Here is a 16709-nt window from a genome sequence, read left to right as displayed (position 1 = left end):
GAAACAAACGAAGTCGCTGAGAGGCTGAGGCCGGGCCTGTTTGCTGTTGTATGACACGCTAAAAAAGTACTTGCTGATATCCAAAGCTCTGTTTCGTAGTATGATAGTTGAATGAAAAAACTCTGTTCTCAGACATATACATTGTTATAATCGAAGCAATTGTAATCTTGCGGTCAACAAAAAAGTACAACGGCCCCGTGTCACCCTCTCTTCCACACACCTCACACAGGTGAACAGGATTATAATGAGTGCCACCCATACCCATGTGACCCAAGCCAACCAATCAACAGCGATCATGGCTCCTACAGTGCCAAAGAGCAAGAGGGAGCAAAGCGACACTGACCCCTCTTTATAAAGGTTGCCCCGTGTGGTGATAGGGCTGAACAGTCTATCCTGCTACATAAGCTGTGTAATAAAAGTTGTTAGTAGCCTTAAGGGCCTACACAGTTGTTATGCTATACCCAGTGGCGTTTTTATATGTACAAAAGTGGTGGGGCACAAACAACTTGTGAGGTTCATGGCTGGTGAGGCACTGGCACTGACTCTTCAGGTTTACAAATATTATATTTTGACCTAAATCAAAATCTAATATTATTTTCAAAAGCTTTTTTTGTCTCATGCTTCAATTAATTTTAAACAGACAGTTCAACAAAAGGATACCCAAAAAATGTAATTTTATCATTTAAATATCGAATTGTTCTCTCTTAGTAAGATCCCATTTTCAATACAATTGCAGTCTTACCTTGACTTGAAGATGAAGTCCATTTGCCTATCCTTCTGGACAAAAATCTCTATTACTTTTTTGTAAAAGTCCTCCTTATGTTCTTGTAGCTTCAAAAGTCTATCATAAATCTAATCAATAGATTTATGATTCGAAAATTATAAAAGTATGGTAGACATAGATTCTCACAAACTTGGTGTAACATGAGCCAAAACAGTTCGATGCAGATTTTGAAAATAATTGTTCTCATTAGTATCAACCAGGTTCTAAATGAACTAGCCCTAGTAAAAGAAAAGTTCTGTATATGTTTTAAAACACATTTTTAGAGAGTTTTAACGAGTCATTGACCAAATAAATTCATTACCGTAACACATTTTCAATTGATGATAACTAAATATTTGAGTAAATGTTTGGCATTTTATTTTTTAACGTATGCTGCTGTCAATAGTCACAAGTAGTCACATAGTGTAATAATTCAGGTAAATATATAATAATATAATAATTTTAGTTATTAACTTCATTACCGTAACACAATTTGATGTTCCACACATTGACTTTTACTGTGGTGTAAATTGTACAATTGATTGAAAAAAGACAATTTTAAAATATGAACAGACATACCAAACATTTCCTGTACAAAATGAAAATTTGAAGGTTTTCCATATTCCTATCAAAATATGAACTTATTAAGGAAGTGTTATGGTAATGAACAGAGCATGTCGGTAATGAAAAGCTTTTGTTATGGTAATGACCTTACATGGAGAAGAGATATACTATTGCTTTATAAATACTTTCGCTTTACGTATATATTCACACACACACAATTTTGAATTGCACCGTTACTTTTATATACTGTCTCTTTACACACACAATAGACAATAGTAACGTAACGTTTGTTACATGATACATAATGTACCTGTATAAAATCACCGCTGCCGGCAGGGACACCGCTCCTTGCATGGTCCTTGGAAAATGCGGCAGTGTTTCTGTAGAAGTCAAACTGTTCAATGGGTGGTCCTTCAATGCAGATTCAGTCGAGATGTTCTGCTTTTATTCTTGCCCTGCCCTTGGTCTTTATGCGATTTTGAATGCTGAATCCACGTCCGCACCGCACCGTGCTCATTGGAATGACCGAGATTGCAGCCAGGAGCTTTGTGGTTTCAGGTAGGAAGCCAGCATGTTGTGTAGCCATGATCTTCACCAACTCCTGGAAGGAATTTTTGCTGTAGTTTGCATGGACCAGCTCCTTAAAAGGTGACCACTCTGCGCTGCAGGTGTCCGTGTCAACGATAGGTTCCCGTCCCGCTGGGCACAAGTGATCCAGGATGGTCTGCAGCTCATCGCGTCCAAATCGCGCACGTTCAGTGTTGTCCCGTGGCAGACACCATGGGTCAAATATGCGAAAAGCGGCCGATGTCGGGGAAACGATCTTCAATATTCTGGATGAGGGTGTCGAGGAAGCGCTGCCTTACACCATCCACGGCCTGCCGCATCGCCCTGGTGGCCTTTATCTTTTCTCCCTTAAAATACATCTCGCCGTTTTTCTCCACAATGTTGGCCAAGAATTCTTGGAATTTTAGGCCGCCTTCATCTCCAATCTGCATGGCTCACAGCGCATTGATCGTTGAGGTTACAGCAGGCTGAACGTCATCAGTGTCCAGGATGACATGCATTTCTTTAAGCCGTGCTTGCCGAGAGCTGCTGTTGAAGAAGTATCCATAGATGCTGCCCACCGTCCTCTGGTAGCGCTGGAGGGATGGTATCGCCACAGCAGCCTGCTGGGCACACAAGTTTAGCTTATGTGCAGCGCAGTGTGTGCCACCGATGGCTGGGTTTTCCCTTTTTAAAACGCGCCACGAACCCATTTTCTCTTCCAGTCATAACCGCTGCCCCATCTGTACGGACGCCAGTTATGTCGTTCAGGTCGATGTTGTAATTTTGCAACTGCTCCTTAATAGTTTGCGTTACGGTAGCAGCGTCGCATGCAGTATCTTTGTGTTGCACAAGTAGTGGGTTTCTAAGTCACCGTTATTTATTAGGTTAACATATGTGCAAAGAAGCTTTTCCACCTAAATGTCCGTGGACTCGTCAGTCATGAGCCCCTTGAATGTTGAGTTATTTAACTTTGCAATGAAATCCTCCTTCAGCACATTACGGCGCACTGCATGTCCTGCACTATGTCGTTGTGAGGGCGTTCTCTGAAACTCGCAGTTCTGCCAAGGTTTCACATCCCTGCAGAATGCACAGTTCATTCAAGCTTTTGTTTTTGTGTGTCAGCAACAGTTCTTTTGCCAGGTAATACACGTTCCTCTTGGCCGCAATTACCGCCTTTGATCTGTCACAGACCATTCGATTAACGGCAACTTGAACGTTGTTTCTTCGTAAATGCTGTGCATCTAGCACTGCTTTGTGATCCACCCCCTTTATGTGCATCTCTAGAGTCTTCACCCTGAAGTTGGACGTCCCCGAGGTGAACACGTTGTGCTTTTTTTCCCTTACATAGTGTGCAATACATTTTATGACTTTGTTTGTTATAGCACAACCACGGGAACTTCATTTTCCAGGTTCCGACAAACTTCCTTTTGTTGTGGCTGACCGGTTTCTCTTCGTGGCTTACGGGTGTAGAAGTGACATTGTCAGATGGCGTAGGCTCTGGATGGGGTGGGAGGCTAGATGACGACAACTCCGGCCCCGGGGCACCTGCACGGGTGGGGGATGCTGGCGGAGAATAGGATGGCGGCAACTCAGGCTCGGGCTGAGAGCCAATGGCAAGGCTCGCTGGCAGTACACTTTTTTCCGTCACAGGAACCGGCTTTGCTGGCGGCGAAAAAAATCCCACCAGCCTCCTTTGCCCCTCCAACAGAGGGATGTCATCTTCCTTTTTGTCATTTAAACCAGGGGTTCCCAAAGTGTGGGAAGGTGAGCCTCCCCTCAGAGAACATAATCACAGCCGTGCCCCCCCTCCCAATTATTATTGCTATTATTATTGTTGCTATAATGCAGGGGTATTCAATTGCATTTCAAAGAGAAAATGTAAGGTGAGAAAATGTCATAAAATGCTCTGTTTTCGCTACCTTCCTATTTTTTGATTGGCTGAGCGTCACCTCCTTAAAACATTAAACAATAGCTTTTTTAAACCTCTTTATCTTTATGTGTTAAACATGTTGAGGTTAAGGATGGCAGCTTCCTCATACGTTGCACTCGGAGATAAATAGTTGAGACGGAGATGTCTTTAGCAGCAGGGAGGAGTAACGTTTCACCAATGTTGTGAGGTTTACCTGCCTTAGCTATCCGTAACGCCACTCGGTATGATGCTTCTGTTGCCTTTGTATTCACAGTGCTAAATGTGTCAATGACATTTTTCTGTGACTGCAATTCCTTGAGCTTCCGGTCAAAAAACTCCTGTGGCTTGGTCACCAAAACATGGGTGTTTCGTCTCAATATGACGCCGGAGTTTACATGGTCTCATACTGTCATTAGCTAGCACCTCGTTGCAGATAACACACTGTGGCAGTGGAGTGTCATCAGGACCGGTCCATGAACATCCTAGCTTCAAATAATCATTGTCATACTTCCTTCGTTTTCTGACAGACGCTGTCTCCTCTCACACTTTAGGTAACTTCACTAAAAATCTATCCATATTTTGCCGCTCGCATAAAGTTAGCTGAAGTTAACTAGCTAGATTTCACTGTTTCCCTTTATTTTTTTCTGGCGGCTGCGCCTCCCTTGAAGCTCTCTGGTGCCCCCCAGGGGAGGCGCGTCTCACACTTTGGGAACCCTGATTTAAACGATAAAAATTGTCGATCTTCTCTCGGATAAATCTTTTTTTTGGGCCGCCTCGGCTCGAGTTGAGGGCGCTCCGAGCTGAAAAAGGGCATCCAATGACGGCAAGACGGCCCCCTGGCGGAAACACTGGCTCAGTCTCTCTCTCTCTGTCTCTCTCTTTCTCAGTCTCTCTCTTTCTCTGTCTCTCTCTTTCTCTGTCTCTCCCCCTTTCTCACTCACTCTCTCACACACAATGTGAAGATGTCCTGTTCTAACCTCTCTCTTTCCTTCCTTCTGTATTCTTCCAGCAGCTCTGGGTTGCTGTACACTTTCTCTCTGTGCTTCACCACCCTCACCTTGGAAGCTGCCCTTTTCCTTTCCACCTTTTCTGAACTTAATTTCAAGAGGGATTCAGTATTCATTAAATAAATTAGATTCAAATAATATATATAAATTATTTCTTTATAGTTAAAGCTCACCATACATAGCTGCACACATTTCTTTCATTACCGCAACAATTTTATTCATTACCGTAACAGCCTCCTATATGACATGGTAATGAATGCAGAGCATTACGGTAATGAATGACCATAACACTAGCTAGCATAATAGTTAGCATAGCCATGATGCTACAAAAGAAATATTTGCACTATCATTCTGGCTCTATAAAAGCTACTTTTCTATTGATTTTGGAATCAATAACTTTTAAAAAACCATTATATAATACCCCATTACGGTAATGACAGTTAGTAGTGTACACTGGGGTGTCAGTAAATGGAATCTTTAACATATCTATAGCTTGACCTTGAAAGGACATCTTACCTTGTAGCCATCTTGCATCTTCTCTTCCATGCAATGCATCATGGGTAAAAAAAACACTAATTTAAACAAACAGGAATTGTAATGGGGCCAAATAGGCAGTGCATCGGTAATGAACTTCACATGCTCCGGACACACATATTAATCCAAAAATATTTTAATTCATAAATCTTAGACCCAAAATAATTATATTACCAGTAAGAATGTACCATTTCAACAATTTTTTGTATTTATGTATGTATTAAATTGTGCAGATTTATTGTGATATTTTGGGGTTAAATGTAAAAAAAAAAACTCCGGATGCATTACGGTAATGAATTTCTACATGGAAAAATGGTGAAAAAAAAATATGAATTACTACCTCAACTACAGAAATAGCAATAGTACCACATACAATACACAATGCAGTTTGATATAGAATTGATTATTTTGATTATTTTTGTAATTTTGTCTGTCAATTCCTCACAGACATGACCAAAGGTGGTTTCGTGAGAATCAGCCATGTGGATATTATCCGGCTGAACAAAACGTACATTTATCTAACAGCTACGTTTCCCACAGATCTTATTTGGAGCTATTTTCTAAAATCCTATGGAGAAATCTCATTGCTTTTTTGTCGAGGGAAGCAATGCGCAGCTTACTTCCGGGTTTTAGGATGCGTCACTGCAGCTCTCTCGTCTCCTCTTCACACACCACACTTTTCGCGGCACACGTACTTACAGCCAATCAGCTCTGAATGATGTGAGATGACGTATGGTGGCAGCTCTATGCCCCTATGGTCATTATTTGTTTGCCACACACATTAAATAGGACAATATTCTGAGCATGCGCAGTGTAGTTTTTACAGTCACTATTGACTTAGACAGTGAGAGGGAGGGGCAGGATCGAGTTTTGTCCCACATGGCTCTAAACTGCTCAATAGGCACACACTGTAGACACTAAATAGAAGAACACAGACTAAAACAGCAATGTACAGACGAATCAGATGATTAAACATGATCTTAAAATATATTTTATATATTTTTTGCATTTGTTTGTAATCATTATTTGTAATACTTTCTGCTGACACTAGGTAGGTACCACTAGGTACCACATTGCCCTTCACTGGATGTATAATGAGCTGCACTAAACTACATTTCAGCATTTAAAATACCTAGCCATTCTTTTGCGGTTATTTTGGTGAAAGTAACTACAAAGTAACTAAAATGTAGTGTAACTCATTACATTTGAGAGACAGTAATATTGTAATGTATTACTTTCAAAAGACAGTAATATGTAATATATTACATTTTGGAAGTAACTTGCCCAACACTGATTACCGGTTTAGACACATATATGTACATTTTTCCGGTTTAGCACTAGCAGCATCATAAACAATACACTTTATTTGGGATTATTAACAGCTACACTACAATACACTTTATTTGGGATTATTAACAGCTACACTACCGAAGCCCACCGGCTGGTTGGAAAGAACACTAAAGCACATGAGGATAGTTTTATAAAAACTGCCAGAAGAGTGGTTTAGCTAGGAACGTTAGCTATCAACCTAACAAGCTGGCCAACGAACATTAGCTAACTTTCACTATCTACTTTACAAACCAGGAAACATTTGCTCTCTATCTCACTTAGCTAGTTTATGTTAGCTATATCTAACAAGATAGCTAGCTAATGTTAGCTATCTAGCTGACTATCAGTGGCGGCACCAGAGTATTTTTGTTGGGTAGTCTATGGTAGGGCTAACCCATACAGTGGTGGGGCTCAAGTCAGTATTTGTAGCCTAATGTAATTACATACACGCTATATCGCACCCCTTGACAGTGAAACGCCACGCGTGAGGCTTTTATTAGCTTTTATTAGTCTCCTTTTATCAGCTAAATTACATCGAGAGCAACAGGTGTGAGTTAAACAATACAATAGCCTATTCTGCTAATTCCACGTTGTTACAGCATGCTACGCAGCGGCAGAAACAAGAAAAGTTGGCATATAGAATTGACACGGAGAGGGAGAGAGTGAGGGAGTGACAGAGAGAGAGACACAGACACAGGTAAACAGAGAGAGACAGACACAGCACACAACAGGTGGCCACTTTTTCAAATGACCCATTATTACAAAATATATTCAGAACTCACTATTGACGTTCTCAAAGCAGCACGATCCGCCGGTTGTTGTGGTTGGAAGCGAAAATGTCAATGACACGCTGGACATCCAGTGCCTTACTCCTCTGCTTATTGATAGCCATTAGCCAGCAGGCCCAGGTTGCTGTTCCGTGCATCACCACTGCTGTTTCTTAGATAATTCTTGATGAGACGGAGACAGGAGAAGCTGCGTTCGCCGCCAGCAGAGCGCAGTCAGGGAGATGCATATGAGTCTGTGTACATCCGTAAAGCTATCCTTGTAGGGTCGCATTAAAGCGCCTGTTCGACTTGTTGTACCTCAATGGGAGGGCGTTTAAGAACAAATCTATCCATCCGAAATATACAATTAATCCTAGAAGTTCTGCTGTCTGTCTGCAATTTACTCGGCGCGAGTTTGGGGACTTTTCACTGTGAACGTGACGTATCAGTAATGCATGACGCAGCAGACTCAACGTTTCGTTGCTCTGATTGGCTGTAGGTCTATTCAAATTGCATTCGGAGGCATTTTGATCTGACCGCGGCCGCGCTGATATTATAACGCAAGAGAATTTTCACACCTTTACGGCCCCTACACACGGCGGCGTGCGTTGCCGCTTCAACGCTTCTGCCCATTCACTTTGAATGGGGTGACGTCACGATTCGCCGAACTGCATTGTGGGAGCAAAGCGTAGCTTCTCTCGCGGTGCTCGCTGCAAAAGTAGAACAATGTTCTACTTTTGCCGCCTCGACGGAGGCGTCAGCCAATCAAATCCCGCATATGCAAATCTGACAGTACAAGCGCTAGCCAATCAAACCGTGTGTATGTTGGGAGAGCCAGACCGCAGTTATTTCCCATATGTCAAAAAATTGAGGAGAAAATGATCGTGGCGATAGGGAATCACCCGGTACTATATGACCAGTCCCTCTTTACATACAGGGATACAAACCGGAGGAGCCAGGCATGGGGGGAGGTGGCAGAGACAGTGGGTGAAACTGGTAGGTTTTCGCCTGTTTGGGGAGTTTATATCCAGTGTACTTCGTTTGAATGGACAGCTAGCAAGCATAGACAGTATATTTAGCCAGCATGGATGTAGCATGAATGCTTTGCTTTGTATGTCCGGGGCGGGACATTCATGTGATTGGTTGTTGCTCCCGTTGCTCGCGTTGACTCCCCAAGCTCAAGATACGCCCACCGCCAAGCGGCAACGCACGCCGCCGTGTGTCGGCTCTGTTAGTGTATACAACTCCCCCACTATGGAGAGGCGAAGTCACGCCCATCTACTTCCGGACCATGGGACCCCGGAAGCGAAAAATTTACATTGAATTCAATGGAGAGAGAACACGTGTCTTTTGATCCCGTTTGAATTGTGCCACGAACTACACATATGATGTTTGTCAATCTTAAACAATCATTTCCATGTCAAAAAAGTCACATTTTGTCGTAAAACTGCTGAAATATAAGACTATGAAAAATACGCTACTACAAAGACTACAAATCCCAAATCCCATTCTGGGTCGCGTAAGTGATGTCACAGGCATGCTCGGTGATTTATAATAAGACTCGTAATTAAAGCGAAGAAGAAGAAGATCTCATAACTGATTTATTCCCTCCAATAAATTATAGATCGCTAAAAATAAATTCACTTTTACAAGATGCCTGTGTGCTTTGTACCAGGTTGTAGTCATAAAAGTGATCATACCACTTGCTCCTTCTATCGCTTCCCGTCTGATGAAAGGACCAGGAGTCGCTGGATCAGACATATCAGGTAATATCATAGGTAATATACATGTTGTGCATGTTCATGTGCATAGTCAAGTTAGCTACCTAGCTAGTAGCGACGAGTAGCGAGCACGTTAGTTAGCATTACATTACTTAGCCTTGTCATTTTTAGTAGCCTTACCATGAAGTTATTATTTTATTACATGAAGTAAACCAAAATGTTAAACAGTAACCAAACATGATGGTAAGTATTTCGTGAAACATTTGAAGAGTAGCCTACTGCGCCCTCCACCGGGTGCTAAGGAAGCAGTTCAGGGAGAGTCGAAGGCAGGCATGGAGCTTTGCATGACATTCTTCTGGACGTGTTTCATTGTGATGACAATCTGTTTGTTGGAAAGACAGTCGTTGTGTGCTTATTGAGAGAAAATTGTTTAGAAGAGATAATTATTCAAAGTGTTGTTACTTTAAAGTGTTGTTACTGACCTTTTTCTCTTTTATTTTCTTTACCTCACCTGTAACTGCTGAGACGTTGAGGAACATGCACACTGACCTGCTCTGGCAACCTGATTTCCACTGTACGTAATAGTATTTGGTTATGGTATATTATTTATATACATCAAAGGCACAATGCACCCCCCAGAGACACACATGTATTGAGTGTGATATTTTGCATAGGTCATGTGAAATCATCTTTACATACTAGAAAACTGTAGGAGCGGCAACTTGTTTTGAAATTGAATTTTTAATATCCGATAATAAAGTTGATCTGTTTTCTTTATTCTTCTCTCTTCCCAGCTCCATCCATCACCATTCTCTGTTCCTGCAGGTCCTGCTTGCTAATCAATGCTCATATTTTTTTACACAATTACAAATAAAGTCATTGTATTGTATGACATGAAGTTGTGCTTCATTCGGAGTCAATAATAAATTCATTCTGCCTTCAACTGCGCAATGATTGTGGACTGTACCGACATCCATGTAGCTGCCCCCCAGTAAGATGAACCAAGCAAAGAGGGTCACCATCATGCCCAAGGACATCCAGCTGGCCCGCCGCATCCGCGGAGAGAGGGCTTAGACTGACCTGAGACCAGCACACCCAAACACAATGGCTCTTTTAAGAGCCACCTACATTTTCAAAGAGTTGCAATCCTACGTTATTATAATGATTAAACTGGTTCATGTATCACTTAGTTTACTGAACCGTGATGAATGAAAGAAATGAGTGAGGTAGTGGTTTACTGAAGTTACAAAGACATTAATATATGAGTAACAGGTCAGTGTAAACACAAGCTTCTGTCAATTATGGATCATTCAAACTATTTATATAAAAATATGTAATAAAGTTCTAAAACAAGTATTCGGTATATTCCTTGATAGCTTTTGGAGAAGGTTGTTTTTAAGTTTACTAAAACCTATCGTTTCAACTGTTTCACTTTATAAAAAGGGAACAGGTGAGTAGAGCATCATTGAGTTTCTTATTCTGTCAGTAAATTATCCAAATGAATGTTTTTCATTATTTTAGTCAACCCTAAACAAATTGATTGTACCTTTTAATAATGACCTTACATGGTCGGCAAAGTTAAATTAACTTCAGAAAATCAAATCTGTTCTGAGAAAAAACTAATAAATGTTTAAAGATAGGAACTTGCCATCCCACTGAAAAACAGTCCGTAGAGATTTAAAGGCGTAGTTGTAGTTCAGTCCAACGTTTCATTTGGATTCATTTGGATTCATTTCTCCAACAGTCAACTATTTTCATAAAGAATATATATATTTTTCAAAGTCAACTTTATTGTCAATCTTACTCAGTTTGAGAGATCAAAAAGACGTTTAAATAAAATTATACAATTTACAGATATGTATACAAATATATATATCCTATATACACCATCATGTATAATGATGATGTAGAAGGAAGTGTGTTAGATAACAAGTAAATATAGAGTTACATACAGATCCATGTTACAGCAAAAGATGGAATAACTCAGAAGCACGCAGTATAATAATAATTACATGCAACAATTAAATAACTGCTCAGCATCTCCACCACAATCCCAATCTGCTGTGTCCTGTTTTCCTCCCCTCTGCATAACACCCCATCACACATACGAAACACAACGCAGAGTCCGAGGGTGTTAAGAGTATGTTTATTGAAATGTCCTCCTCTCTACTGGCCAACACAGGGAGCATATGCTGGGTGTAGAATTGTTCCAGGAGGAGGAGATTTCCATGCCATGCAGGGTCTTTGGGGATGGGGATGATGATCGCCTCCTTCGTGGTGCACACAACAAAGTAGCAGAGACTCCGGTCTGTGATGTGCAGCTGCCCTTGGACTGGTGCCAGTATGGGTGATTCTCCTTGAGAATATATGACCCACCCTCCTCACGAAGACAGAAGGATGGTAACTGGACTGCCTCTGCGATGGTCATGTTCCTCTGGCTGTGTGGACACTTCACCTCCAGCAGGGCAGATGGCTGCACAAGTCCATCGGGTGATGCTCCCAAAACACCCGACTCACTCACAAAGAGACCAGACTCGATTCGAACACTGTCACTTGATAGGCCTCCACAAAAGCCTCCACAAAATCCTTCACCCCTTCGGCTTCGTTTACAACCCCCCAGTTGACAGTTGGCGATGTCTCTGGCCAGTGGGTTGTATGTCTCCTCTCGCTGTTGGTAAAGTTGAGACACCGGCTTGACTACTTTGGAAGTGCCAGGCTTCCTCCACTGGCACTCAACATCTGTGGAGCTGATCTGCCACATGGCAAATATTGCCAATGCTGCAGCGTGGCTGCATTTGTACATCCCCTGTGCACAATCACAGACAGCGCTCTGCATCGCGCCATCGTCTCCCATGCAGATCTGTAAAAATAAAGCAAGTACCATTTGTTAGCATGCTATAATAGATTGAATGAGCAATAATACAAGGATGGTCCGGATCTGGGGGTGGGAGGGTTTATTTTTCCATAGTTTTGTCCTCTTGTCTGTTGTTATTGTTTGTTTTTTCTGTATTTTTTGTAATTTGTGTTGTATTGGTTGTGATTGTACATTGTATTTTTCTAAATGTGTATGAATACATTTTTGAAAAACATTTGATCAACAATAAAAAAGGATTTGGTCAGGATCTAGACTCAGTGTGTAGTTTATTAATTAATCAATGCTCTCTACATTAGGAAAACACATACCAGTGTACCAGAGGGAGTCACACACAGCTGTGCCTAGATAACCAAAATCCTTGAATCTACACACAGCAAATAAACTCAAATGACACAACGAGAAAAAGGAGATCACACATACAGTATAGTCGATATAAAACTGTCCGCTTCAATCTGAAGAGCAACTAAAACAAAACACGGGAGTGTACCTTGTTCTTGTGAACACTAATGTTATCCACAGCATACAGAGACCACGAAGTTCTTAAGGAGAAAACTAGTTGCTAAAACAAAACACGTTAGTGTACCTTGTTAGCTAATGTTAGCTAGCTGACATTAACGTTAAACATTGCACTCATATTACTCACCGAAACCTTGTAAAGCCGGTCCCGCATGCTGGCTCTTACAGAACCGACTAACTCCCCTTTCATATAGGTACAGCTCTCAACGTGCCCAGACTTGTAGTGATGTTCACCTCGTAAAATAATTGTATTCTCATTCTGAAAGAATGTGGTGAAATGTGCTAACGTGACGGCCATCTTTATGTTGGTGACGCGTATTGTGCGAGACGAGAGACCTGTAGTTCACTGAGCGGTTTCACACAAAAAAAATTGTAACTTCACAGTTTTACGACACATTTTTATTTTTTTGACTTGCAAAATGTTCTTTTAAATTGACAAACATCATATGTGTCATTCGTGGCACAATTCAAACGGGATCAAAAGATAACCTTTCTCTCTCCATTGACTTCAATGTATAATTTTCCGCTTCCGGGGTCCCATGGAGGCTTTCGGAAGGGGAGGGACTTCGCCTCTCCATTCCTTACATCCCTCTAGCATAAGCCCGAATGGTCTCAACCATATTGCGTCAGTAACGTGCACTTCAGGATCAGTTTGTGTGTTGTGGACACGACCGGTAGATTTTCGCAATCCGTGTTTTCAACATGCTTACTTTAACATAATTGTTCATGGTCGGGCTAAGGTAGGGCTAAGCCATTTCTTGGTATGGCTGTAGCCTACACCAGCCATACCCTGGCGCCGCCACTGCTGACTATTCACAAATTGGTGGCTCGCATAATTTAGGACTGTTATTTAATATCCTACGGTTAGACTTGCAGTGCGAACTTGTGTCTACAGTTCTGGCAGTGAGAGTAATTTTAAAAACACTCTTGACTTTTATTAAGCTGACCGACCTCTGTCATATAACCAGCAGCTGCTCACAGCTGGAAACATCTTTTAAATTCCCAAATATGCGTTGTTTGGATAATCAAATCACATAATGGTTATCTAAATGGTTAGTTTCTTACCCGGAAAACTGTTACAACTTAATGACAGTCATTCAAAAGCTTTAAACACTGTTTCTTTATTAAACAAATGTTGATGAAGCTGGCAACCCTTTTCCAAGTAATAGCGCACGTGCTCTAACCGGAAGAACAAACACAAAATAAAGCAATGTGGAAACACCCCAGAGCAGGCAAAGCATGAGGTGAATTATTGACACTATTAAATGATATTTTCTGTCCCAGGCTCTGAGTGTCAGTGATCACTACCCTGTGGAGGTGGAGCTGGAGGAGAAGCCTGAGGTGAAAACGGAGGTGGAGCTGGAGGTGAAGCTGATGGTGGAGCAGATGAGGAAGCTGGAGCTGATGGTGAAGCTGATGGTGGAGCAGATGAGGAAGCTGGAGCTGATGGTGAAGCAGGAGGTGGAGCCGGAGGTGGAGCTGATGGTGAAGCTGATGGTGGAGCAGATGAGGAAGCTGGACCTGATGGTGAAGCAGGAGGTGGAGCCGGAGGTGGAGCTGATGGTGGAGCAGATGAGGAAGCTGGAGCTGATGGTGAAGCAGGAGGTGGAGCCGGAGGTGGAGCTGATGGTGGAGCAGAAAGCTCAGAGAAAAAGGAATCCAGAGAAAACCTCGACTAGAGGAAGACCTCAGGGTAAAGATGTCTCTTGCTTCATCAACATCAGTGACACATATTAGACATAGGAGTGTATTTAGTTATGTTTTTATGGCTCTTGCTGCATCATGAATCTCACATTAACAATATAATTACATTTCTTTTGAACTGATGACTTACAGCAGCCCAGAAGAAGAAGGCCGGGCCGGCAGCGAAAAAGGGGAAAGGAGTGTAAACCAAGAGAAGAGGAACCGATCTTCAATATGTTATTATCTTAAAGTAGTTTAGTTATTAGCTTTTAGTGATGAGCGCTATTCAACCCTTATGTTGTGTTCGGGTCTCCCTGTGACTCATTTCAAGTTAGGGTTAGTAATGTGTTTTGGGGCCATCAAATACATTACAACAGGATTGTTCGGTTATGAATGCATAAGTTAGTTATGATGTAGTTAAAACAATATTGGATGATTGACCCGCGAACACCATGAACGGGAACAGCTTTCGAACACAACACAAGGGTTAAGTGTATGAACAGAATAGAGCTTGTATTGCTTCTTGATGTTTTTGATGCAGCTTCAAGTTCAGCAACAGAACAGTTTTCAGAAATGGAGGACGCATTTTGTTAAATAATTATTTTTTTAACCTAAATTCCTAGAATCTAAATGTTTGTCAAATGAGGTAGAAGTTGAAGACTTAATTTTAGGATTTTTAATCAAAGTATTTTAACTATTTGGTTGAAAAACAAGTTGTGTGGTTAGTTTGTTTGTCTGTTGCTGTGTGACTTCGGTTAGTTCGGATTCAGCAAAAACAAACAAATAAAGTATCCGACAACTATCCTCACGGTAAAGCACCTAAATGATTCTAAATATAGAATATATTTGTTTAATTGGCTAAAATACATTTAGCAGACTGTCACGTCTACAGCAATATGTTTCTGAGCCAAACTGACGAGGATAAGTTCCTCATATCACTTCAATATAACCAAACTATCCATTTAAACTATGTTCACAGACGCATGGCATATTACAGTATATCACTGCTTTTTTACTAACAATGCTTTTTGTTATCTGCAATAAAAAATAATCATGAAATTATATTTTGTGCTTTCTGTGTCATTAGAAACGCCATGAATAATTGTATTAGGTTAATGCAGTGGAGTTTTTAGAGTTTTTTAACAGCTGTTAACAAGAAATGTGGTTAAATTAATACAAGTTTAAAAATGTTGTATCCATATTGATCCATATATATAAAGATTCTGCTGAAATCACAATGTGTGTTTCGGTTCCCATCATATTCTTTTGTATCACTTGTAAAGACACGGCATGGACAGGTGCGCTATTTTGTGAAAGAAAACATACAGAAGTTGATGAGCTGCACGAGCTAACCAAAGTCTTTACGGTTGTATACAGAATCTCTGTCAGAATGATCCGATGAATAGTACATGGAGTGGAAGTACCAAATTATTACTACATGTCCTGATGTTAACACAAGGCCGTTGTTCCCATTGTGAAAATTCAACCAGGACCAACTTCAAACGTTGTCATGTTGCCGTTGTTCAGCATGGAAACATTCATTAGCTAACAATGACATTATTGTTCTATTAATATAAAGGGAGGTCAGGTACTCTTTAAAACAGCTGCTAGTTATGGGTACTTTTTACTGAAGTACATTTCAAAGCCTCTTTACTTTTGCTTGAGTAAAGAAGTTTAGTCAGTACTTCTACTTTCACCAGAGTATTTTTAAACACGAGTATCTGTACTTCTACTTGAGTAAAGGATGTGTACTCTGATCTCTGCAGAGAGGAGGACGGTCAGTGGAAGGAGGACCGGAAGCTGGAGGCTCCCAGTGATTGGGTGAGAGACGTCGACTGGGCCCCGTCCATCGGGCTGCCCACCAGCACCATCGCCAGCTGCTCCCAGGTCAGTTATTACAGATAAAATAAGTTAAGATATACTTCATAATCCCAAATGGGGAAATGTTTTCGTTGCAGCATCATCTTAAACCAGTATTGCACATAATTAGAGTTAAAAAAGTGTGGAAAATAAACAATTATACAATATAAACATCTTAAAATAGCAGATAAAACAGAACTAAATGAGTGAAAATGTAAAGGTTTACGTGTGAAAACTAGTAAACTATCTGACAAATAAAACACTATTGACGGGCTAAATTACAGTAATACAAAATGTGGGATATTTTTTATATTTAGTATTTACAATGACATTAAATATAAATGTAAAATGTAGTGTTTGAAGTTAGTCCAGAAAGTACCACTAGGTGGCGCCAGAGACAAACGTTCAGTAGTTTTTTCAGGAACCTGTTGCATGATTGGTTTATCTCTGATTATAAACAAACTGCAATCATCTTTAATTCTGCTTACGTACATTTAAAATGTGCTGAAAAGTAACAAAGTACACAAACGGAGTACTTTAAATAAGGAATGTTCGACACACCTGGACCTAACTTGTACCTTTCTTGAGTATTTATATTATCAATACTTTTACTCCATCTCACAGGGAAATAA

The 16709-nt window shown here is 40.9% G+C and overlaps 1 protein-coding gene across 1 annotated transcript in view; it reads left to right on the top strand.

The window, feature by feature from the left end:
- LOC117539915 (deoxyribonuclease-1-like) overlaps positions 1–15279 on the top strand; it is a 58350-nt gene extending 43071 nt beyond the window's left edge. The window contains exons 10-12 of the mRNA XM_034206271.1: positions 13819–14227; positions 14371–14534; positions 14651–15279. Of these exons, the coding sequence (XP_034062162.1) occupies positions 13819–14227; positions 14371–14423 (462 nt within the window). The 3' untranslated portion in view covers positions 14424–14534; positions 14651–15279. The remainder of the gene's footprint in view (positions 1–13818; positions 14228–14370; positions 14535–14650) is intronic.
- Positions 15280–16709: the final 1430 nt, after the last annotated feature.

The sequence above is a fragment of the Gymnodraco acuticeps genome, unplaced genomic scaffold (assembly GCF_902827175.1).
Source record: "Gymnodraco acuticeps unplaced genomic scaffold, fGymAcu1.1, whole genome shotgun sequence".
Lineage (NCBI taxonomy): Eukaryota > Metazoa > Chordata > Actinopteri > Perciformes > Bathydraconidae > Gymnodraco > Gymnodraco acuticeps.
The sequence above is the reverse complement of the archived record's forward strand: the minus strand, read 5'-3'. Positions and strand labels throughout refer to the sequence as shown.